Source organism: Triturus cristatus, chromosome 6, assembly GCF_964204655.1.
Source record: "Triturus cristatus chromosome 6, aTriCri1.1, whole genome shotgun sequence".
Lineage (NCBI taxonomy): Eukaryota > Metazoa > Chordata > Amphibia > Caudata > Salamandridae > Triturus > Triturus cristatus.
The window spans coordinates 787,233,403-787,258,805 of record NC_140589.1 but is presented as its reverse complement, the minus strand read 5'-3'; the positions used below and the strand labels follow the sequence as shown (position 1 = coordinate 787,258,805).

The window sequence follows — 25,403 nt, the reverse complement described above, 5'->3', positions numbered from 1 at the left end:
TATAAGGAGGCCGAATGTGTGATAAATTGGGTTGTTGGTTGACTGGGGTGTGAGTCCTGGTCAAGCAGCAACCACAATCCCTTGCAGAGTGAACCACAAAAAGTCCCTAAATTAGCCTGTGGTTAACCCTTGGTAGTTTGACACAAAAAAATATTCAGGCTTAACTTAGAGTGATGTGTAAAGTATTTAAGCAGCATTCAAACAGAAATAAAGTGAAGACACAACACAAGTAAAATCTCAAACCAATTTAGAAAAACAGAGTCAATTTTAATAAATTGACAGCAAAATAACGAAAATCCAGTAGCACTGGAGTAATGAATTTGTTAAAGTTTTTAGTAAAAACTAGCCCCTAAGGGATCAAAGTGCCAACCACGAATTTCCAGTTGCACGATACTGGGTCAAAGTTGAATGTTATAGCCGATCACGTTGGAGCGCGGTTTGGATCGCAGCAGTAGATTGGCCCTGGTCAGAGCTTACCTTTGGACTTGGAGAAATTCTGAGAAAGAGTATCTGAGAAGGTAAAGTTCAGCGGGGCAAGGCTGAAGGTGGTGTCCGAGGAGGGAATGTTATCCTCGAATGGCTTTGGGACGAAGCCGCGGTGAAGATTTCTACGTTCGGGCTTAGTCATCCAAATGAAAGTCAAAAATCTCCAGCTGGACGAGGCAGAGGGCTGCAGCCGAAGATAGTTCCACGAGGTCAGATTCCCCTTTGGCGCAGGGCTGACCAAAAGGATTTGCTACTGTGGTGAACAACGGAGCAGGAGAAGCCGCAAAGTCAATCTCACCAGCGATGCACCTTGGGCGGAAAGCCGAGCAGGTTGCTCCCTGTCTCCTCCTGGTTCTCAGAGCACATTCTCAGTCCTCAGTTTTGGTTTTTGCCATCTGGGCACGTCTAGAACCACAACCAAGGGTCCAGAACTGGTGTGACACCTCTTAGGAGTGCAGGACTCAATATGGTTCGATCCAGATGCGAGTTCAAGATGGTGGGAGCCTTTTATGTCCTTTTTATGTCCCTGTGGCTCGGAACAGGAGGCCAGCAAACTAGCCCTGGGAGACACTTCTGGTAGTCCCGGGTGCAGATGAAGATGCAGGACTCAACAGCAGAGCTGGACTCTGTGGGTTCGAGGCTGGCTTCAGGTCAGCAAAGCAGTTCTTCCAGGTGCAGCAGCAGTCTGGCAGAGAGCACAGCAGGTCACAGCAGCAGGCAGTCCTCTGAGAGTCCTTCCATAGGTTCAGTAGTGAACTGAAGAGTGGGTCTGAAGGTCCTATTTTGAGGTCGAGCCTAGCGGCAGCGTGCATGCATTCCTCCTCTGCTGTGGTTGAGTATGGGAGAGAAGCCGACCATATTTTTCATTGGCTTGTGTCATTGTCTTTTGTAAATGCTGCCTTCGGATTCGTTAATAGGCTTGTTAGTAGCTCCTTAGTATGGCCTTGTCTTCATTTGTTACCTCCCATGGCTACTGGCCCCTTTACTTTGGTTGGTCCCCTGGACCTGCTATTTATTCTGTAAGCACTATTTACTTTGTTGAGTTTCTCTTACTGCAGGTCGGACATGCGCTGCTTTAGCTGAAACCACTTGTGTTTTTTAAGCAGCACGGCCTCCCCCCTAACACGGGCGCCCCTTTCACTCACTTTAACCCGGCATTATCTTGTATCCGGCATTATCTCTTTTCCGTTTCAACCCTAAGGAAAATGGATTTAGAAATTATTAGCGAATTAAGTCATGTGAATTCCAGCTAGTCCATAATCGTGTGCTATGAGCTGAAGCTGACAACAGCACATCTGTGTTACATGTCCTCTGCACTAAGCCACCTTAACGGTTGTTTTCAAAAGCCTGTTTTATTAACAACAACAATACCACCAATATCACCACCACCAATACTATCACCACCACCAATACCGCCACCATCGATACCACCATCTCCACAACCAATACCACCACCGCCACCAATACCACCAACATCGATACCACCAATACCACTGCCACAACCACCAATCCAGTCACACCACCACCAATACCACTGCCAATACCTATACGACCACCACCAATACCACCACCACCAATACCACCACCACCACAACCACCAATACCATCACCACCAATACCATCACCACCAATACCACCATCACCGCCACCAATACCACCGCCACCAATACCACCACCACCAATACCACCACCAATACCACCAATACTAATATTGCCACCAATATCAACACCACCACCAATACCACAAATACCAGCACCACCAATGCCACCACCATCAATCCGATACCACCACCACCACCATCAATACCACCACTAATACCACCAGTATCACCACCACCTCCAATACCAATACCACCACCAATACCATCAATGCCACCACTAATACCACCACCAATACCGCCAACATCAATACCACCACCAATATCACCACCACCTCCAATACCACCACCACCAATACAACCAACAAAAATACCACCACCAATACCACCACCACCATCAACAATACCACCACAATCAATACCACCACCACTATCACCACCACCAATACCACCAAAACCACCAGTAATACCGCCAATACCACCACCACCAATGAACACCTTCCAGGAGTAGACAATCAGATGGCAGATTTGCTCAGTCGTCAGACACAGCATATCCATGAATGGGAAATACACCCTCAAGTTCTCCTCTCATTCTTCCAAATGTGGGGATTCCCACACATAGACCTGTTCGCCACACATCTAAATGCAAAATGCCTAAACTTCGCGTCCAGGTGTTCACACCAGTTGTCCAAAGGCAATGCACTATGGAAGAATTGGTCTGGGATATTTGCTTATGCTTTTCTGCCTCTCCCACTCATTCCATTAGTGGTTCAGAAACTCAAACAAGTGTCCCTGACACTAATCCTAGTTGCTCCCACATGGGCATGTCAACCTTGGTTCACAACCCTATTGGAACTCTCAGTAGTTCCTCACCAAAAACTACGTCTTACACCCAATCTCCTCACTCAGAGCCATGGAGACATAAGACATCCAGACCCCAGTCAACTCAATCTGGTGATCTGGCTCCTGAAGTCTTAGAGTTTGGCTATCTTAATCTACCGCCAGACTGCATGAATATTATCAAAGAGGCTAGACGTCCTACCACAAGAGCCTGCTATGCAGCAAAGTGGAAGTGGTTTGTGATATACTGTAATAACCACATCAACCTGCTTGATGCTTCTGTACAAAACATTATATGTTATTTGTTACATCTACAACATTCCAATTTAGCGTACATGCCCATACGTTTACATCTGGCTGCAATAGCTGCATACCTCCAGAATAGCCAACATCTATCTCTTTTTAGAGTACCTGTTATCAAAGCCTTTATGAAGGGACTCCAAAAAGTCATTCTCTCGAGACGTCCACCTGCTCCAGTGTCGAATCTCAACATTGTTCTCACCAGACTAATGGGTCCCCCCTTTGAGCCATTGCACAAATGGGAACTACAATTTCTCACATGGAAAGTGTCTTTCCTCGTTGCTATCACATCACTCACAAGAGTGAGTCAGCTTCAAGCATTAACTATAGAAGAACCCTTTTTACAAATGCATCAAAATAAAGTGATTCTTTGGACTAATCCTAAATTCCTTCCTAAAGTCATTTCTGATTTTCATATCAATCAAATCTGTTGAGTTACCTGTGTTCTTCCCTCAACCAGATTCAGTGGCAGAATGTGCCCTGCACACATTAGATGTGAAGAGAGTATTGCTTTATTACATAGAAAGGACAACATCGTTATGTAACACAAATCAACTTTTTTAGCTTTTGCTCCACCACACAAAGGCAATCCCATATCAAAATCAGGTATTGCAAGGTGGATATTCAAGTGCATTCAAATATGCTATGCAAAAGCTAAATGAATGTTAACAGTTCCCCCTAGAGCACACTCTACACACAAAATGGGTGCTTCTATGGCATTCCTAGGAAATATACCCATAGATGACATATGCAAAGCTGCAACATGGTCTACACCTTACACATTCACAAAACACTATTATGTAGATGTGTTAGCAAGACGACAAGCTAGAGCGGGCCAGGCAGTTTTACGTACACTATTTCAGACCACTGCAACAGATACAGGTAAGCCACTGCTTTGGGAGATAACTGCTATATAGTCTATGCACAGCATATGATGTACAGCTCATATGCCTCAAACGGAAAATGCTACTTACCCAGTATGCATCTGTTCTTGGCATATAAAGCTGTAGAGTCATATGCGCCCACTTGTCTCCCCGTGTACCTATAACTGTTGCAGTAACATCTTAATTAGATACATGCATTCATGGACATCTCCATTTACTACTCTTACTAACTCCATTATCACCCTCTGCGGGAAAACAATCTAACAATGGAGTCGATGCCCATGCGCACTATCACCGAAAGGAGGAGTCACCTACCTCGTGACTGGAAAGACTTCTTAGAAGAAAAACAAAGTGCAAACATCCAGACCCAACACTAGATGGCGATCTAGGCACAGCATATGACTCTACAGCTCTATATGCCAAGAACAGATGCATACTGGGTAAGTAGCATTTTCCTTATGAGAATTCCTTGTCTACTCTCGAATAATGAGTTTTATTTCCAAATTGTTTTATCTAGTGTTATGCAATCTAACTCTAAATTGATTTCTATTTTTATGCTGTTTTTAGTCTAGGCTGTATCCTGCACTTTATAAGATCTTTGTGATCAGAAGTAAAGTTATTTGATTACCATAAACAGCCACCATGGGGCAAACAACAATATTTATGAATGTAGGAGCCTTTGAGTCCAGCGTTCTCATGAACAATGCTTGTGAAACCACTGCTTGCTGCAGGCAAGGGAAGTCCTTGCTCCCAATTCTCCCTGTGTAACAATAGGAGACTATAACTAGTACTGTACACTTGTCCCCAACAGTTCAAGTCTATAGACGTTGTCAAGTACCATTATCCTCATTCGAGTCCTCACTTGTCTGCGTAACAGGTACGCGTCTGTTAAGGAAGTGCTCCTCCTTCCTGTGCTCAGTATTCCTTTCCATAATCTAAGCAACAAGAGCAAACTCAAATGTCCACATGAAGATGGCTGTTAATTGTAAATCGTGGAACAAGTGTTCACATGGAACTCATTTTCAAAACCTCAATATAATAGTTCAGGAATTTCTTTATAGACTTAATCTAGTCGAGAACAGTTAGGTTTTGTATAAAGTTCTATCTACAGTTAATCTTTAAGGAGAAACAACCAGTATTTCATAGTTAAATTTAATTCTGCTGAATCGAAATTTACTTCTTTAGAAATGGCAAATACATGATACAAAAATCCAACAGTCAGGTGAGGTATAAGAATTGTGTATGGGAATTTAAACCTTGGGGAATGAGTAATTGGACAGAAGAACTTTAGTCCTTACCGGTACCTGAGAGATAAGCCTGCCAGATGCTTGTTATAAAGGCGGGGGCATTTAGTTCAACCTTACGTGGTATTCCCGGTTCAGAAGAGGAGGGGGCATTAAAATAAGGTGTTTTAAGAAACTGTCAGCTGAAAGATGTTAGATATAAAAAGCTTCATATTGTATGGTGGTAAGATACAGCCATACAGGGCGGTCTCCCGGTAACAGAATCACCTAGTTGGGAAATTGACAGTACTCAGGTCTTCTGAGTGGGAAGATAAGGATGCTGCAGTGAAGCCATGTTGTGTCCTTGAGGCCAGACATGCCGAAGGGTGTGTTGGTAGGCGTGGCAAGACAGGAAATGGGAGGACCTGTATTGTTCACTCAGCACAATTAAATTAAACAGATCACTAATGTATGATTATTAATATGATAAAATTAAACTGAGGGAGACTAAAGTGTTAAAAAGGAAATTAGAAATAGAAAAGGCAGATTGAAGGAAAGGATCGCTGGGGATCGAACCATGTGTTTTGAAGGGAACCAAGCACTGAATGGCTAGTGCTAACTCATTGCACTGATCATCCAAGCGCAATATCAAGGATGAGGTTGTGGAAAAAAGGGTGCACTAAGACCAGGTTTAGTTCTCATTCATGTGCCAGGGATTGGTGGAGCCATAGTCCCGATGCTCATATTGTTGGTGTGAAACGGTCATTAAACCGGGAGAAAGGAACAATGACAAATTGAAGGGGCGGCCTGTTGGGAATCAGGCCCTGCGTATTGCTTAGTTTAAAAGGATTGGGATACAGATTTGCAGGCTCTTTGAAATTCTGGATCGTCCTCCATAGAAAAGCTCTGGTCTTCACAAATCCAGATACCTTTATATATTACAAAAGTTCTTCAACTCTTCAGTCCTGGCTGTAATAAACATTTAATGTCCACCTGGTTTGCTAATGTCCTCTGACTCTCCCATCCCTAAGGCTATTCTTACATTGAGAGGTCACAGTTCCTCACCAACACTTCCTGGTCCATCAAACTGACTTCCTAGTCTGATGGGCTTAGATCAAACTTCACTGACCTACCCCACAGGGTAGCATCTAGCCCCCACTGCTGACGCTATCCTGCCCTAAGTTGATGTTATCGAGTACAAACTTCCTGTTTTATACCTGTGGGCCAACCCCTTCTATCCTGTTTGGAACTGCACTAATACACGCATACCTCGTTACACCACACCAGTTACGTAAGATCTGCATGCATGTCTAACAGCATGAATGCTATACTTCCTGCTAACTAAAATGTTTGATGATATCAGTATAATGTTTAATGTTTCCTGTTTAAACTGTTGAGGTTTTTGGCCGAAAGATGGTTGCCCCATGTCTGTATAGGCTATTAACGGGCACACCCCTTATGACCACTGAACAACTGTCAGGAGGGACGTATGACTATAGAGTCCCCACCACATGTTACCCACACCGACCTTTACCAATTATTTTTCCCTTTCGGTCCTTCAATGGAAGCCCCACCCAATTTAGAGTGATCCCCACCACTTCCTCACACTCATCTACACCCTCAGCATATCACAGGGCTTTACAATGTTTCTTCAGTAGCCAAGGGTGCTACCTTTTGCTAGCACACTCACATTTACCCCGGTAGATCCTAGTCTCTCTTTGGTGATAGTGCTCAGACACCTGTTTATCCCACACTGTTGGAGTCCCAAGAGACCCTTGCAATGACCCATTACGCACACCACCAGAGCACATTAATACTGCCTTGACTCCCTATAGTGTGACCCTTTCTCTCCGATTGTTATCAACCAGCTATCCTACAGGGCTGGGTAGGTACCCGGCCGGTTTGGGAGAGGCCAGCTTGTGGTTCAGTGTGTCCTACGTAGAATAAGGATAGGGGAATGTGTCCTGCTACGCATTCTACGAGATGAGTGGGGGATGGGTAGAGGTTGTTATTATTGATGTTGTTACAGTTTTACTTGTAGATTTTATTGCTCTGTCTCTTCTTCTCCCCGCTCTCTATTGCCTTTATGCTAGCCTTTCTTGCTTTCCCCAGCCCATTGGCTCTCTCCTTCGGCTACCTGGGTGGTGCTTCTACATACACTACCCCCTTACGCACAATACTCTAGCCCAGGGCACAAGCATTAAATCCAACTGTACCGCGCCCTTACCCCTTAGTTCCGCCTTCACAATACGTAATATTTCAAAACTCCCACTGGAACACTCCAGGCAAATAATAGTGGACACGGTTGCGCCACTCCTACTTCTAGATAAACACCCAGAACATCGACTACATGGCTCGTCCCTAACCTCTCTGTGGTTCAGCAGCACAATTAAACTTGATGTGAGGATGCTATTCTGGGATACATGGGCTCCACAACGTATAAACACTATATATGTTTTAAGTTAATTTCAGGGTTTTTTGTAATAAAAGAAATGTTCCTCTCAACCTTTGTCCCATCCCTCCTCTCTCTGACTCGTCTCAAACCTTTCTGACTGCTATGAACCCCCAAACGTCCCTTGCAAAATTTCCCTCCTTTTTTTACCGATATCACCCAACTGACATACACAACCTCTACTTACAAAATACAACTTATTACTTCCTCTTTCAAATCCACTCCCATCATTCTCTCCCTATTTTAAATTCTACTGAACACACAAAAAATCCAGAACACAAACTTAACTCAACTGATGCAAAAAGCAAAACAAATAAATAAATATATGAATCTGCCAACAATTAACCTCTAGTATTGGACTCCAGAGTAGCCTGCTACACATCGCAACTCGCTTCAACGCATCGTCAGGTGTAGTAAGCACTATATAAAAATAATTTACAATTACATTAGACCTAGCCGTTGTCACATGGCCTTAACTTCCCATCTAGTGTGCCCACGATAACAGTGCCACAGCATTTTGCTTCGAATTTTATTAAGATCAACCCTGTTTGTGTAAATCGAAATAACTTTTCACCAGCCCGTTATTGATCCTCAAGAAACTAATTTCCCAGTTGCATTGTAGACCAATGTATATTTTTCATTTACGTGAATAATCATACGTATGGGCAGAAAACCCTAGAAACAGGGCTAGGTCACAATGGATATTGGGGATAGTCTCACAGAGTTTTGTCTTACTCTGTTAAGCTGTTGATATGTGATTGAAGCAAGTGCTGGGATGTGCAGTTTGTTGGCTCTCTTTCGCGGTGTGATAATGCATTTTTGTGTTTGAGAAAAACTTAATGGTGAATGTGACTAAACAGTGTAACACAGCTGACATCTCCATTAAAGTAAAGTGGTATGGTTTTTAGGTAGATGCTGAGGCGAAAAGGCTTCACTGATTGTACTTAATCCGAAAATAAAATTTAAAAAAAAGTTAGGCCTATAATGTGAGAAAATGGAAATTATATAAATTGTTAAATTCATATGATGAATCTGTGCTCCCATAATATGCAGAGGAATTCCTTATCAGAGGGAGCATACACAATCCAAACACTATTCCATAAGTGGCATTTCACAATGATTTTACAAATATTTGTATGTGTCCATGTTCTAAACTTTTACTTTATTAATTATAGGGCACCCCAAAACTAGAGGAAAGTTTGAAGAATGACCAAACAAAATGTCGATCAAAGTAAGTTTTGGTTTTCTTATTCACTGTTTGTATTTGAATTGTGTTTGTATGCTTTTGAAAAGGAACACTATCAGGCCCTTGGAAATTACACAAAGGTAATGATTGTGCATATTTATGTAGAATAAAATCTTTCCATACGTGGAACTCGAGCCCACATCTTGAAAATGATAATGTTTTAATCTAGTATCTTAGACTGCTAGCCTACACTACCTCATGGAGAATTCGTCTACCCTAGGCTTAAATATAGGAAATCCGATAGCGACACCATTGCACACTGTAGAGCAAACGTAGTAATCCGTACCCTTCTGAAAGAAAACACAAGTCTGCCTACAGCTGGATGGAGTAGAGCAGAGAAAGGAAGGGGAAGAAAACAACATAATGAAGGAAAGTTAACTAGTTGGCTCAGCAGTCAGATGAAGAAAGAGAGATGGGAGAGGGAGAAAAAGAAAGACACTGACCTGCAACAGTGAGAGAGAAAGAGAGAGGAATACAAAGGTTGTGGAAAAAGGTGTGGGGAAACAGTGGATGACTAGGAGTGGCGAGAGATGTGGGGTAAAACTTGCACAAGCAAAATGGAAGGTGAAAGAGAGAGAGTAAACAGTAGGATATGCACTCCCCTGGTGTGCTAAATCAGAAAAGTGTTGAACGTACAGAAAAGAAAATAATGATGGTATAGGTTTGATGTATTTATACTAGTATACTAGAATAACTGAAAAAGTGATACGTGTAGTGTAATTTAGTGTTCGAGGCATATGAGCTGCAGATTACACACTGTGCATAGATCACCATCTGGTGTTGGGCCCGGATGTTTGCACTTGTTTTTGTCTTGGAAAGTCTTTGGAAGTCACAAGGTATGTGACTCCTCCTTTGGATCATAGTGCGCATGGGCTTCACTCCATCCTCAGATTGTTTTTTTCCGCCATCGGGCTCGGATGTGTTCTCGCGTTCCAGCTCGGAACCATTAACGGTTTCTCTTCGACGCGCAATCCTTACCATCTCGCCGGTATTGTTTCGATCGCGTTTCCAACCACACGCGCTCTTCCACTCGAAGTCTTCGATTCCGGTCGTAGACTAAGGTCTTCGGGCCTACCAGGGCCTCATCTCCGGCTCATGGAAAGGACGCCATTAAAAAAGTGTCCTCGTAGTGGGTCGAAGTTTCCCCACATGGACCTACATGAGGTGTGCAACCTCTGCCTCTCACCGGAGCACGAGGCCAGGGACTGTCCAGCTTGGGCCTCCTTCCGCTCCAAAAAGACCATCCAGGACCGACAAGCTTGAAGAAAAATGGCGCGCTTGTCATCTTCGATCCCCGACGACATCTTTCAAGAGGGTGTTGATGTTCCGGAGCAGGGTCGAGTCGAGGAAGCCATCGTCAGCGCCTCCCAAGCAGACGATTCAGACATCAAAGACATCACTCCATCTCAAAGGGCCGTGAGTACAGACATCAACCCCGACCCACCCACCCCCTCCACACTGTCAAAAAAGGCTTCAGTACCACCTCCACCTTCGGGCCCAGGTGCACGCTGAGACACTGCTTCCCATGCCCCGCCTTCGGGCCCGGTAAAGAAGCCTGCAAAGCCTTTAGGCGACTCGGGCTCGAGTCAGCCTACCCTCGGTACCGACAAACCAACTCTGGCACCGAAGAAAAAGGTGTCTTCGACATCATCCACGCCGACCGCTGCTCCCACATCGAAGCACTCGGCATCGAAGGTCAGCACCAGCTCTTCGGCACCAACAACACCCTCGGAGCCGACTAAAAGCCGCCCACCGAAAGGCCCCGATACTTCCAAACCGAAAACCTCGGAATAAAAAAACAGCACCCGGTTCCAACTCCCAAACACACTTCAAAACCAAACGGTTCCAAACCTAGACCCGCTACCGAGGCGACGCCCAAAAAACTTACGGCACCAAAGCCCTCGGCACCGACGGATCTGTCTCCCACAGATGAACTATTTCGACCAGATCCAACACAAAAGATTATCATGAAGGATCCTAAGACTGGTCATTTAATGCTCAGTATCAAAAAAAGACCACTACACATGCCTGCGCCTGGTCCACCACCAAAGAAGAGAGACTTTGCCACCTCTCCATTAAGTATTCCTTCTCCTCCTCTTCCTCCTCCTCCTCCTCCTCTCCCACCACACCGCTCTCCCACACCACCACCATCTCCAATAGATGATGATGATGATAACACATCAGACGATGCAGAAGGAGGTGCAGATGTCCCTTACACCTCACAAGATTATATTTACCCCTCCAGGCCTTCCCCCCAGAGGACAATATCGGGTTCAACCAGCTCCTTCAACGAGCTGCCCAATACCACAGGGTGGCCTTGCATACAGAACCAGTAGAGCAGGATTTCCTTATGGATACCTATGACACCACACAAAGGTCCACCGCAACACTGCCCATGCTTAAAGGGGTCATTAAGCACGCAACAGAAATATTTAAAGACCCAGTCAGGGCTCGGGTCATTAACCCAAGAATAGAGAGGAAATATAAAGCTGCCCCTACTGGCCCAGTATACATTAAGGGCCCCGCACCACTGGACTCCTTAGTAGTCTCTAACGCCAGGAAGAGTGCAAATTCCCAAATGTCAGGTGACGCACCACCACCAGACAAGGAATCCAAACTCCTAGACGCCTCTGGCAAACGCACAGCGTGACAGGCAGAAAATATTTGGCGCATTGCTAACACCCAAGAGCTCCTAGCCAGATATGACAGGGCACATTATGACGAACTTGGGTCCACAATGCAGCACCTCCCTGACAAATACAAAAACAGGGCCGGTGAACTAATCCATGAGGGTAAGACCATCACCAATACCTCCATTCGCTGTGCCCTAGATGCAGCAGAGCAGACACCGCCTCAAGGGCAATCAACACCAGTGTCTTTTTGCGCAGGCATGCCTGGTTACGGATATTAGGTTTTAAACCAGAAGTACATAGTTCTACACTCAATCAACCTTTTGATGAGCAACACTTATTTAGGCCCAACGTAGACGTATCCCTCGAAAAACTAAAAAAGGATACAGACACTGCCAAATCTATGGGAGCCTTGCAATCGCAAGCTCCCAGACGATCCTTTCGTCGCTCATCCTTCAGAAGCACACATCGAGGCTACTCCTCGGATAGCCCTTACAAAGCTCCCACACAATCCACCTTTGCTAGAGGTTACCAAAGGGGTGGTTATAGGGGGAATAACAGCAAAGGCAGAGGCAAAAATAACAACTCCCGCTCTGCCTCCACACCTACCCCATGACTTCCCTCCACTTCCCCCAGATTATTCCACTCCAGTCAGGGGGAAGACTCCACCAATTTCTCCCTGCCTGGATAAACATCACTTCAGACAGGTGGGTCCACGAAATAATCCAATCAGGCAACTGTCTCGAACTAACATCTACCACCCCAAACATCCCACCCAAACACCGTCCAATGTCACAAGAACATCTGTCACTTTTAAAGCAGGAGATAATCTCACTCCTACAAAAGAGTGCAATAGAACCAGTTCCCCTGCACCAACAAAACAAGGGAGTCTACTCCCTCTATTTCCTCATACCAAAAAAGGACGGATCTCTAAGGCCTATTTTAGACCTCAGACCTCTAAATATATACATACATTCAGACCATTTACACATGGTCACACTTCAGCAGCTCACAGAAAATATCTAAGATTCGTAGTGGACGGTCACCACTATCAATTCAAGGTGCTCCCATTCGGAGTCACCCCAGCACCAAGAGTGTTCACCAAGTGCCTAGCAGTAGTGACAGCACATCTAAGAAGACAAAACATACATTTCTTCCCATACCTAGACGACTGGCTCATAAAAGCCAAGTCGTACAATCAGTGTGTACAACACACTCACGCCACGATTCAACAACTTCACAACCTGGGATTCACAATAAATCACGCCAAGTCCCAGCTCCAACCGTCCCACACGCAACAATATCTCGATGCCACAATAGACACCTCAAGAGCGCTCGCCTATCCCAGTCCCGCCAGGATAGCAAGCATCCAAGCTCTTCTCACCAGATTCCAACCGCAACACTCTCTTTCAGCTCGAGTGTTCATGCAACTCATAGGAATGATGGCCTCTTGCATATTCATAGTGCCTCATGCAAGACTCCAGATGCATCCTCTCCAAGAGTGCTTAGCACGCCAATGGAACCAGGCTCAAGGTCAGCCAACTACTTACTACACCTCCAAAGATGCAACCTAGCCTATACCTCCATCAGATTGCATCTGGCTGCCATAGCAGCATATCTACAAAACAGACAATACCTCTCACTTTTCAGAGTACCTGCCATAAACGCCTTTATGGTAAGACTCAAAAGAATAATTCCCCCCAGAGAACCACCTTCCATTGTGTGGAATTTGAACATCGTTCTCACAAGACTAATGGAGCCTCCATTTGAACCTCTACATAAATGTGAGCTACAATTCTTAACATGGAAAACTGCTTTCCTCGTAGCCATTACTTCTCTACGAAAAGTTAGTGAGCTACAAGCACTGACCATTCAAGAACCCTTTCTCCAGATGCATCTTAATAAAGTTGTTCTCCGGACCAATCCAAAATTCCTCCCTAAAGTCATTTCTCCCTTCCACCTCAATCAATCTGTAGAGCTGCCTGTATTCTTCTCGCAGCCACAAACAGTTGCAGAAAGAGCTCTTCTCACCTTAGATGTCAAAAGAGCACTACTATACTACATAGAGAGAACAAAACCCTTTCGTAAGACCAAACAATTATTTGTGTCTTTCTCACCCCCACACAAAGGCAACCCCATATCAAAATCTGGGATAGCTAGGTGGATTGTCAAATTCATACAGATATGTTACCATAAAGCAAAACGTACATTATCTGTTCCTCCTAAAGCCCACTCTACACGAAAGGTAGGGGCTTCAATGGCATTTTTAGGAAACATTCCTTTAGATGATATCTGCAGAGCAGCTACATGGTCTACACCACACACATTCACTAAACACTACTGTGTTGATGTGCAAACTTAACAACAGACTAGTGTGGGCCAGGCTGTACTCAAAACACTATGTTCGAGGCATATGAGCTGCAGATTACACAGTTTTGCATAGATCGCCATCTGGTGTTGGGCCCGGATGTTTGCAGTTTGTTTTTCCTCTTGGAAAGTCTTTGGAAGTCACGAGGTCGGTGACTCCTCCTTTGGATCGTATTGCGCATGGGCTTCGGCTCCATCCTCAGATTGTTTTTTTCCGCCATCGGGCTCGGATGTAATCTTCGCGCTCCGGTTCCGAACATTTTCCAGTTCGACGATCGAAGCGGAATCCTCACCTCATATCGCGGTATTGTTTCGATCGCGATCTCCTCAATCAACGCACCTTCTCATCGACAAATCTTCAGTTCCAGTCGTCGGCGGCGGCCTTCGGGCCTACCCAAGCTCCGGTCCCAGCTGATGGAAAGAACTCCATTCAAGAAGTGCCCTCGATGTGGGTCCAAATTCCCCCACACCGATCTTCATGAGGTATGCAACCTCTGCCTCTCCCCTGAACACGAAGCTGGAGACTGTCCGGCCTGTAAGTGTTTCAGATCGAAAAAGACTATTCGGGACTGAATAGCCAGAAGAAACGTGGCACACTCCTTGACCTCCGTTCCAGTCGATATCTTCGGAGACGACATCGAAGATCCGGGACAGCAGGGCACCGAAGAGGACCTCGTCAGTGCTTCCGAGGCCAACGACTCAGACGTGGAAGACATCACTCCGGCGCAGAGGGTCGTGAGTACTATACCCCCCCCCCCACACCCACGCCAACACCCAAAAAGGCTTCGGTCACGCCTTCGCCTCCGGGCCTAAGCAAGACCAGAGACACTGCTTCACACACCCCACCTTCAGGCCCGGTGAAGAAGCCCAGTAAGCCTTCCGGCGGCTCGGGCTCGAGCCAGCCTGCCAGCGGTGCCGAGAAACCCACTTCGGCACCGAAAAAGAAACTGGCCTCTATCTCGACACCGAGCTCCGCACCGAAGCCCTCGGTGTCGAAACCCGGCGCTTCCGTCCCGACGCCATCTTCGGTACCGACCAAACCCCATAAGGCCCTCGGCACCGACACTTCCAAGCCTTAGTGTAGATCTCAATGTGTAGTTTCCAACGAGTCATTATCGATTTAACGTCAGTGAATTGCTCACCGAGTGAGACCCCATTTCCTGTTGTGCCTGCAGCAACAAATAGGAAAGGCCTCTATCTGCAATTGATCATCATATTTCTTGACAATGCTAGTATAGCGCCTAAATGTTTGTTGTAACCCATGAAAATGTTGTAGAAATAGCTGCCTATAGAACAATGAACAACTCTAATACTCCTTTCCCGTACTCTAGCTTCCAGACCTACTTCCAGTATACATCCTGTGTTGCAATTGTTTAATCATTGAAATGAGGACAAATGATTTAAGGTAGTAATAACTACAATCTACGGTGCGTTGATGCTCTAGTCTAAACCAATTGTGTAAATACCCTGTTGATTGATTCACAAAGGTAACTTACATTTTGGAGTAAATTTACAGTTTTAAGTACGTTTACTACTTTTTTTATTTTCACAAACTCCAAGTGCAAGTTACTACTAAAAAAACAGTAGTAGTCCAGCACTACACATGGTCAGCCATTGTTACTGCAATACCCGCTCCTAGAAAATAATGCAAGCCGCAGTACCAGTGGTTGACCATGTGTAGTGCAGGACATAATACAAAACTGTTAGTTACTACAGAAGTGCAGTTTGTGAATTCCGAAAGTAGTACATTTTCTTAAAAGTGTAAACTTACTTAAAAGTGCAGTTTAGAATCGGGCCCTAGACTAAAGTGACGAGGGTAAATAACTTGTTTATGATTACTCTAAGAAGCATTTGCAGTCTGTTTTTATAAATGCACCTAGGAGTCTCTGAGTGATCACAGTAATGTTCGAGAAGTTGACATATAAGGTTAGACTTCAGTCATATACCATGATAGTGCCTGATCATTTTCTTGCTGTAGTCGGCAAGCACCTCGTAGCTGTGAACGTATTCTGCAATGGGCTAACAAAAATGTCTGCACTGAATTTGTCTTTGTGGGTTATGATGTGTTCTGGACCAAATTTCTCCATGAATTATAAGTGTGTAGTCAACCTTTTTTTAAAAGTTCCCCTAAAGAGCGAGATGCAAGCCCAGAATTTGTTTTAAGACAGATTCTAAGCAACGATGGATTTGGCATTACGTTTCTTGTATCATGAATCGTGCTAAACCAACATAATGCCAAATCTGAGAGTTAGAAGCCCTGAAGTGATCCTGAAAGTAGCTTCCTTGGAGGCTTCTTCTAAAGATTTTTCAGCCATTTTAATCCTTATCAGCAGCTGCTTGGAAAGTTTTTTCCTGCAGTCTGAGGAGAGACAACGATTAATTAAAGTGCTGCAGGGTAGGGCATTAAAGCTTCTTGAATTAAATATTTTCTGCCTTACCCCTCACTGATGGGCATTTTGTAATATTGACACAGATAAGCATTGTACCGTTATACTGAGGAAGAATTTTATGGTACAGTTAATAAAATCCTTAACAAACCTTAACAAACAGACATAAAAATTAAAAGCATTCTGCGTGCAAGATTAAAACATCCTCTAAGAGTAAGCAGGTCTGAGTTCGGCACAATTAGCTTAATCTGGGCCTTTGTTAAAACGGAAGAAACAGGTTTTGCAGCCTATTTGATTGTTAGATGGCAATGTGCAAATTCCAATAGCAGCATAGACAATACCAAGTCCATTTAAAGCATTGTACCGCTATGCTAGCTACACTGTACATTTACGGTAGGTGTACTATAGCTTCCAATTTGCAATATTTGTTAAGCAGGCTCATTGTAGACACATCATTTCAGTGTTTAATTTACATGTGTTTTTGTTTTGGAACTATTTTTTTCTGCTGCTATTGCTCCTTTATTTTAATGAGTGAGAATGTGTATGTAGTGTTGCATTTTTCTGCCTGTCGTGCTTCATTTGAGGTCAGAAGGCATTTCCTCCCTTCATGAATTCTTTTTCGTCAATAATCGTGAATTCTTATTCATTTTTGTCATGTTAGCTTGTATTGTAGTTTGCTTGGTAAGTCACTTTTCTCTGCTGATAAGCTTGCCGCCAAAGTATTTACTTGTTATTAGGTCGAGCGTAAGCGTACAACCTCATGTATACTTTAGTATACTTCTTTGTTGGCGAAAAGCCATCCCCTTCCTTTTGATTTGTATGTTTCAGTGTCCTTTAAAAATCCTTGCTTGCTAATGGTCAGTCCTGCCTCTTTGTCCCTCCTTTTACTCTTTGTTCCTCCCAGGCAGCAGGGACTAAGTACAGTATCAGTATGTTAGGTTGTGCTTATCTGTTAGTAGGGGGACTATTTTATTACTTTTCGTACTACCCTGCTCATGTTAGACTGTGGGTGCTTCAGGCATGTAGCTGCTTTCATCTTTTTGCAGCATTTGTCCCTCCCAAATCCTCCTAAGCCGGAAAAGACCAGCTGCGACAGGGGTGTTCTGCTAATGGTTTAGGCTGTGCTGTATCTCTGGAATATGGTTAATGAGAGGCCGAAGCAGGATTCTTATAAAGGTCCAGGCAGCCTACAAATGTTTACTTACATTTTCTCCAAGCGCTGCTTGGCATTTTTGGGATATTTTTGTTCCCCTGTAAGCACCACAACCTAGAGGCAGGCATTTCAATCTGGCAGCTAAATCCCAGCAGCCCCGCCCCCCCCACCTCCATGGTTTTGCATCCGACCAGCTCCTGTTCTGTTCCTTGGAGAGGCTCTGCCTGGCTCAGGGCTGAGCTCCCACTCAAGCTGCCACCGAGTCTCAAACAGCCTTTATTTTGTTTTATGTTTTGCAACGGACTGTGTTTCCGAACAAGTTGTAGTTTTATATGCACAATGTGTTTGCAGGTTCTTGGTTGAAAGGGCTCTTTTGTGTTGAATGGACTGTGTTTTAATTTGTGAACCAATTGTTGTTTTCAACATTATTTTTTAGCTTAAACTGACTTTATTGGGATTCATAGTTAACAAAGGAAACCTTATGACCTTTAAATCTTTCCTAAGAGCATTTTCCAGTGGTCGGTCTGTAGTTTTAGCTGCCCCTTATTTTGCTAGAGCCTTTCACTGAAACAAGCAATATTTATTGTTTCCAGATGGCAGCAGAGACCTGCTACATCTGGGTTTACACATAACTTTTTACAAAGGAACTGCTTTCCGTGCATAAAAGATGCAGTACTAGGGAGCAGTGATCAACAAAATATGCAGAATTGTATCATTCTAAGGAACCGTATTAGCCTCTGCGGCTTCACATGTTGCATTTCAGATCAAGTGCGCATGTCATTCTTATAGTGCCACATATGCTTGTCTCTGCAAAAGTGTATGGAGGACTAGTGGGAGTGTAGCACTCAGCAAACTGTGAAAACACTTAAATGAAGCTGCTGCACAGTTTTTGTGTTTCTATTTTATTATCGTTGCCATTTAAAGGTTTGTAACCTTGGCACATTGGCCCTAGAACACTGTCAGTCAAAATATGTAGTGCTTGGTGCATTTTCTTCCTTAACCACGGTATTCCTCTCTGTCACCCTTTCTCCACCCTCCAACATCCAAACCTCCTCCATGCCTGTGTTTAATTGTTTGTTACTTTCATAGACACATGGTTAAGAAAAGCTCTCTAAAGATGGTGACAAAAGCCTTGTTAGAGTATCTGGAACTTTTTGCATAAACACACAAATCACCTAAAGGTAGCATATTTATAGAAATGGTAAACAAGTGAGGAATACGTTAAGATTTACTTTAGTACATTTTTATTTAGTAAGTAGTGCTCAAACTATTATTGTAACCAAACTTTTTCACATATTAGGCGTTAAAGTATTGCAGTGTATAAAGCAAATTGAGGTTATTTCTCCTGTATTTTTTTACATTTTGTTTTGGTACTTTTTTTTTACCTTAAGTACTGTTCTATATCTAGCATTATAAATACTTTTTTCCATTCAAATGTAGTTCAAACTGTATGTGCTGTGTTAATTACATTTTTTTAAACAATATTCCAGTGTTTTTTGGGGGGGAAATATTCTATGTTACATGTAGCGCTTTCTGTATATCGTGTATTAACCATGCTTGCATTTGGCAATTTTATTTTAAGTTAACCTAATTGTAACTCATCTTTTTCAACCTACCCTTTCTTATAGCTAGGCAGGAGAAGAGTCAGTTAACATATTTTAGTTTTTAACATTTTCAATTTGCACTTGATCTGAGGTAAAATGTTTGCAATTATTTATGTTTTACAACTGCCAGGTGCCAATGGGACCAATTGTTTCCTACAGAGCAGCAGACGGGTTTCTTTGGTGTTTTCTCACTGTAACATGTGCATTGTGCTTTGTTCAAACTTATTTTTACAGGCATAGCAGTTATAAGGGGCACTGGAATTATGCATCAGGGGAGGCCAGATTATACAGCAGGGTTCACAAAATTTATGGCAAGAAAATTCAAATTATGCGGTGTTATGTGGGGTATTTTGTGATAGTATTGCTTCATTGATTTTCCTTTTTTACATGTTCACAGTGTTTGAACTAGGGTTTTATGTTATTACTATCACTTTAACACATAAACACAAGCAATAGATCAGTTATCAGTGAACGTTTCAAAGGGCTGTGCAGCAATAGAATTTATTTTGTTTATAGTAACATTTAATATGTTTTTGCTTCAAACATATTTTTCTATGAAATCTGCAGTTTATGCAGCAGTTAATGGATTATCTGGCAAATGCGGCAAGTTCATAATAATGCTGAAGACGCAACAGCTCCAAAATCATATAATGCCAGTGGCCCTTACTAAAAGTGACGCAAGTTTTTTGCATTTAGCAATTACCATGTGTAATAAACTACAAAACGGCCATATTTAGGAATCAATCTTTTTATTTGGAGGAAGACAAAGGAATTGGACACAGCTTCCTGCCTACATCCAGTGGCTGGCAGAGCGATCGTAAGATAGTAATACACAGCGTTCAAGCCAACAAACCGGAGGCCGGCCACGTAGTGAGCAGGGCTGGTGCTCGTTAAGTTGCATCGTCCAAATTTCGAGAATGAAAGGGAAGAAGAACACAGAGAAACATAGCAAACGATAAACAATATCAAAGTAAAATCCCTCCCAAACCTGTATGTCCCTCCCCCACCCCCCCCCGCACCGGCTATTGCCTCGCTATGCTTATCTAAGCTTCTAATATTATTTTTTGAGAGAGCCATATGTTTACGTTGCCGATGGCTTGGCAGCAGGTAGCCTCTCCAGTGGAAGCAAGTTAAGAATCTGCAAATACTTAGGACAAATGACTTCCCTCATGTCTCATGTTAGCAGTTGCAGAAAAGGCGCCCACAATTTAGCAAAATCCCTCTCCCTGCCCTCCACGAAAAGAGACATGCGTTACATAGCTAAGAGATACCACAGACGGTGTATCCAGGACAGCAGCTCGGGTGCCGACGTCGTGCCCCATTGGGCTAGGATGACCTGGCTAGCTGCCAGTAGCGCTAAGGCTATTTGCCTACCCCATATGGATTTTAATGGGAAGACCCTGGGGTGAGAGAGGCGAAGGAGGGTGTATTCTGGTGAACGGGGCAGAGAGATACCAAACGCTGCATCTACGTTGTCTAGGACCTCTGTCCAGTATCGTTGCAATTTTGGACAGTGCCACAGCAGGTGAGCCAAAGTACCACACATCCCACATCCCCTCCAGCAAAGGTCTGTCTTGCTCTTGTCCCAACTGTGGATTTGAATAGGCGTGTAATACCATTATGAGAAAATCTTAAAGGAGGATTCGGCCCCAGCCGTGTTGTGCGCTGTGTGATGTGTGCGGTATAGGGTGTGTTCCCATTCCTTAGGAGATAGTGGCCTGCCTATTTCCGTTTCCCATTAGAAATAATGGGGTGACCCAGTAACCCTCAGAACCTGGGCATTAAAGTGAAAACAAAAAACAGTGGTATTTGTTTTATGTTGTATGTGCTCCTTGGTTGGTCAATTCTGTAAATATGTCTGTGTATATATTTTTGATACACACAGTTGAAGTAAAATGAATTCAATTTCTGAATCTCTGGATCCGTGTGTGTTTTGCTATCTCTCATTAAATGTGTACCTGTTTATTAATTAATGTATTAAATATATATTGAAAGAAGTTTGTGTATTTCCCAACAGAACCACTGTTTTTTGTTTTCATTTTATTTCCGTTTCCCAGCGGACCTGTGCCTTCGTGCTTTGCCCAGTGGGACCTGCCCTGAGCATAGTGTACAATTCAGGTATGAGATGACGGTCGTCTCATTTGCGAAGCATCCATTTCTCAAACGCAGTAAGAGGTCTGGACATTTGAGCGTAATTGGAGGGTATCGTGATCCAGTGCGATATTTGACGGTAGGGGTACTCATCAGTGGGTAGAAGGCCATAATCCTGTCTAAGCTGAGCAAACAAGATCAGCGCCTCTGTGTCAAAGATGGATCCCACTCTTTTACAGCCCTCCTCCCTCCATCGCTGAAATAACGCAGACTCCTGACCTGGAGGAAAATCAGGGGGTTATCCTCAATGGGAGTCATCGGCGAGGGAAAGGAGGTCCAGCCTTTCTTAATCGCCACCTTATCCCAGATCTTGAGTGTCAGCGAAGCAACCGAAGCTGCCATATTTAAACAGATGGTGCTGCCCTTATAAAAAAAACTGTAGCGAACAGACTGCCATCCGTATACAAGTTATGCTGTTTTTGCTGTATGTGCACACCCCTGTGTGCACTTTTAAACAGGGAGGCCCTCTGAGAACTCTGTTGTAGTTATTGGAGTGAAACATACTAGCCAGAACAGTTGCATCTGAGGTGGTTCATTTTGAGTCTGAAATGATGAGTCAAACCCACAACAGATATTGGATAACTTGTTGTTAGTGCCCCAGCGGTAGACACTGGTAGAAAGATGTATGTTACTTTTACATGCAGATGGGGCTCGAGCCTGCTTAGTGCCGCATTTGTTGAATCAAAGCACGTTAAATAAAAGGTATTACTTTTCACCAGTTTTAATCGTTCTAAGGTTTGTAACTTAGGCAGGATGGAATTTTAAGTAGGCCCTGACAATGCTTGAGATTTTAATGCATTAACAGTTTACTTTCTTGCTACAAACACAATTAACTCACTGAGCCATCCTGAAGCCTATCGCAGCTACCTTGGGTTAACCCTTTTCCAACGTTTTCCCCTTATCGACTTTCTATTATTTGCTTAAGTTGCATGGAGAGGATAACATAGGAATCTCAAAAAAACGTTTAAAATTGTTGCCTACTCTGGTATAGAGTCATAATATCGATGTTTAAATATCGATATGCTATAATATCGATGTTTAAATATCGATGTGACACAATATCGACCTGAAAGAATATTGTTGACCAGAATATCGACATGCAGTTAAGAAATATTGTTTTTGTTAATGTCGAAGTTAGTGATATCATTAGTCAAAATATCGTTGTTGATAATATCGAAATTTATTTTAGTGTTCAGTATTTTAGTATATGTGTTAAAAGTACATTTTGCATATTTTAGTTCCGTAGCTGGTTGTGGGTTTATAGGGGAATGGGGTGGGAAGTAATTTAATTATAATATTTTTATTAATACATTTTTAGAAATTATTAATTTTTTAAGAAATTAAAATTGCGTTTTTGTTCCGTAGCGGGTTGTGAATTTATAGAGGAATAGGATGGGAAGTAATTTATTAAAATTAATTATGGTAATTAATTAATATTTGTGTATTTAATAATTTATATTGTTGATTGTGTTAATTATTTTGTTAATAATTAGTTACTATTGGTTATTAATATTATTAACAATTAATTGGTAAATATGTTAATTGTGTTTTTTTTGTTATGGGATTGTGGGTTTATAGGGTGGTAGGGTGGGAAGTAATGTAATTATAATTAATTAATAATTGTATTAATTAATATTTTTTTATTTAATATTTTATGTTAATTGTGATAAATATTTTGTTATTAGTTATTAATCAGATATTATTATTAATAATTAATTGGTTAATATCTTAATTGTGTTATTTTTTAAGAGTGGGTCGTGGGTTTATAGGGGAGTAGGGTGGGAAGTAATTTAATTATAATTAATTAATTAATTTGTATTATTACAATTTGTATTAAATATTTCATATTAAATGTGCTAAATAATTTATTTATTAATTGGCTATTAATAATTAGTAAATGTGTAAATTGTGTACATTTTTAATGAGTGAGCTCTGTATGTAGAGGGGAGTAGTGTGGCAAGTAATTAAAAATTAATATAATTTTAATTTTTTTCAGATGATATGTATTTATTGTTATTTTCTAGTCTTAATAGTATGAATTAATTTTTTACTCATTGTTTTAAATGTTTTTGTTTATTGTTATTTAATTAATAATTGTTAATCAACTATGTTAATTGTGTCATGTTTTACAATAGTGGTGGTGTTATTTATAGGGGTGTTTGGTGAGAGGTAAATTATTTTTTATTATTTAAGTATTTGTTAATTAATGTTTATTATTTTGCTGGAGTGGGAATAGTAAAATATTCACCTCCGCTATCCAACACTTTCCCTATTTTGCAATTGTTGGAGTGGGAATAGTTATTTTATCCCCTCCGCTATTCAACACTTTCCCTACTGTTGCACTTGATGGAGTGAGAATAGTACATTTTTCCCCTCCGCTATCCAACACTTTGTTGCATTAGTTGGAGTGGGAATATCCCCTATGCTATCCAGCACTTTCCCTACTGTTGCACTCTGTGGTGTGGGAATAGTACATTATTCTCTTCCGCTATCCAACATTTTCCTTACTGTTGCACTTGCTGCAGTGAAAATAGTAATTTTATCCCCTCTGCTATCCAGTAATTTCCCCACTGTTGCAGTTGCTGGAGTGGGAATAGTAAATTATTCCCCTCCGCTATCCATCACATTTCCTACTGTTGCTATTGTTGGAGTGGAAATAGTAATTTTTTCCCCTCTGCTATCCAGTAATTTCCCCACTGTTGCACTCGTTGGAGTGGGAATAGTAAATGTATCACCTAATCTATCCAGCACGTTCCTTACTGTTGCACTCTGTGGAGTGGGAATAGCAAATTATTCCCCTACGCTATCCAACTTTTTCACTACAGTTGCACTTGCTGGAGTGGGAATAGTAAATTATTCCCCTCCGCTATCCAACACTTTTCCGACTGTTGCAATTGTTTAAGTGGGAATAGAAATTTTATCCCATCCGCTATCCAATGCTTTTGCTACTGTTGCACTCCCTGGAGTTGGAATAGTAAATTATTCCCCTCCGCTGTCCAATACTTTCCCTACTGTTGCACTTGTTGGAGTGGGAATAGTAATTTTATCCCCGCCGCTATCCAACACTTTCCCTACTGTTGCAGTTGGTGAAGTGGGAATAGTAAATTGTTCCTCTCTGCTATCCAACACTTTCCCTACTGTTGCATTCCCTAGAGTGGGAATAGTAAATTATTCCCATCCGCTATCCAACACTTTCCCTACTGTTGCACTTGCTGGAGTGGGAATAGTAATTTTATGCCCTACGCTATCCAACATTTTCCCTACTGTTTTAGTTAATGTAGTGTAAAATGTTGTTTTAAAGATATTAATAATATTTTATTCTATTATATGTATAATTTATTTTTATATTTATCTTACAGGTGTATGTATGTATATATATATATAATTCTTTATTAATATTATTAAGTAAATATATATTGTTATTATATATGTGTTTATTTTATATTATATTTATAGTTTTTTAAATTTTTTACATAATTCTAACTACGTTTTTATTAATTATATTTATTATTTAATTTAATTTATATTATATTTTAAAAAAACGATATTTTGAACAACGATGTTTTAAACAACGATTTTTTGGTTTCGATATTTTTGTACTTACTTTTGTAGAGATAGGATGTTGATATTTTGTCCATCGATATTCTTGACACGATATTCTGGTAGGTCGATATTGTTGTCGTCGATATTATGTCAGTGAGCCGCTTACTTTATATTCCCTCAGTAAGGTAACCTTCTTTAAGAAGTAGCAAGGTATTTTTGTGCACCAAACACAATGAAGTCACTGAGCCATCCTAAAGCCTATTGGAAAGGATGTGGCCTAACGGCTAGAGAAGTCTATCTTGGAGCCGGGGAACCGGGTATGAGTCTCGGTAGGGACACTCCAAAAATTCTGGGCAAATCACTTAATGTCCCTGTTTCTAACAAAAATGAATCTTTCTGTCTGTCAAGCAACTGGTGCTCATGTAAAGTGCTCTGATACCTTCGGGTCTAGTTGTGCGCTATATAAAACTAAACCCCCCCCCCCCCCCCCCCCCCACCGCCCAAAACAAAAGCCTATAGGAACTTCCTTGCATTAACTC

At 42.2% G+C, this 25,403-nt stretch overlaps 1 protein-coding gene across 2 annotated transcripts in view; it reads left to right on the top strand.

Annotated features, from left to right (window-relative positions):
• The window catches only part of EIF2AK2 (eukaryotic translation initiation factor 2 alpha kinase 2), a 300,514-nt gene that overhangs the window by 137,981 nt on the left and 137,130 nt on the right, over positions 1 to 25,403 (top strand). For both annotated transcript variants that reach the window (XM_085611364.1, XM_085611363.1), the window contains exon 8: positions 8,959 to 9,014. In XM_085611364.1, the coding sequence (XP_085467490.1) occupies positions 8,959 to 9,014 (56 nt within the window). The remainder of the gene's footprint in view (positions 1 to 8,958; positions 9,015 to 25,403) is intronic.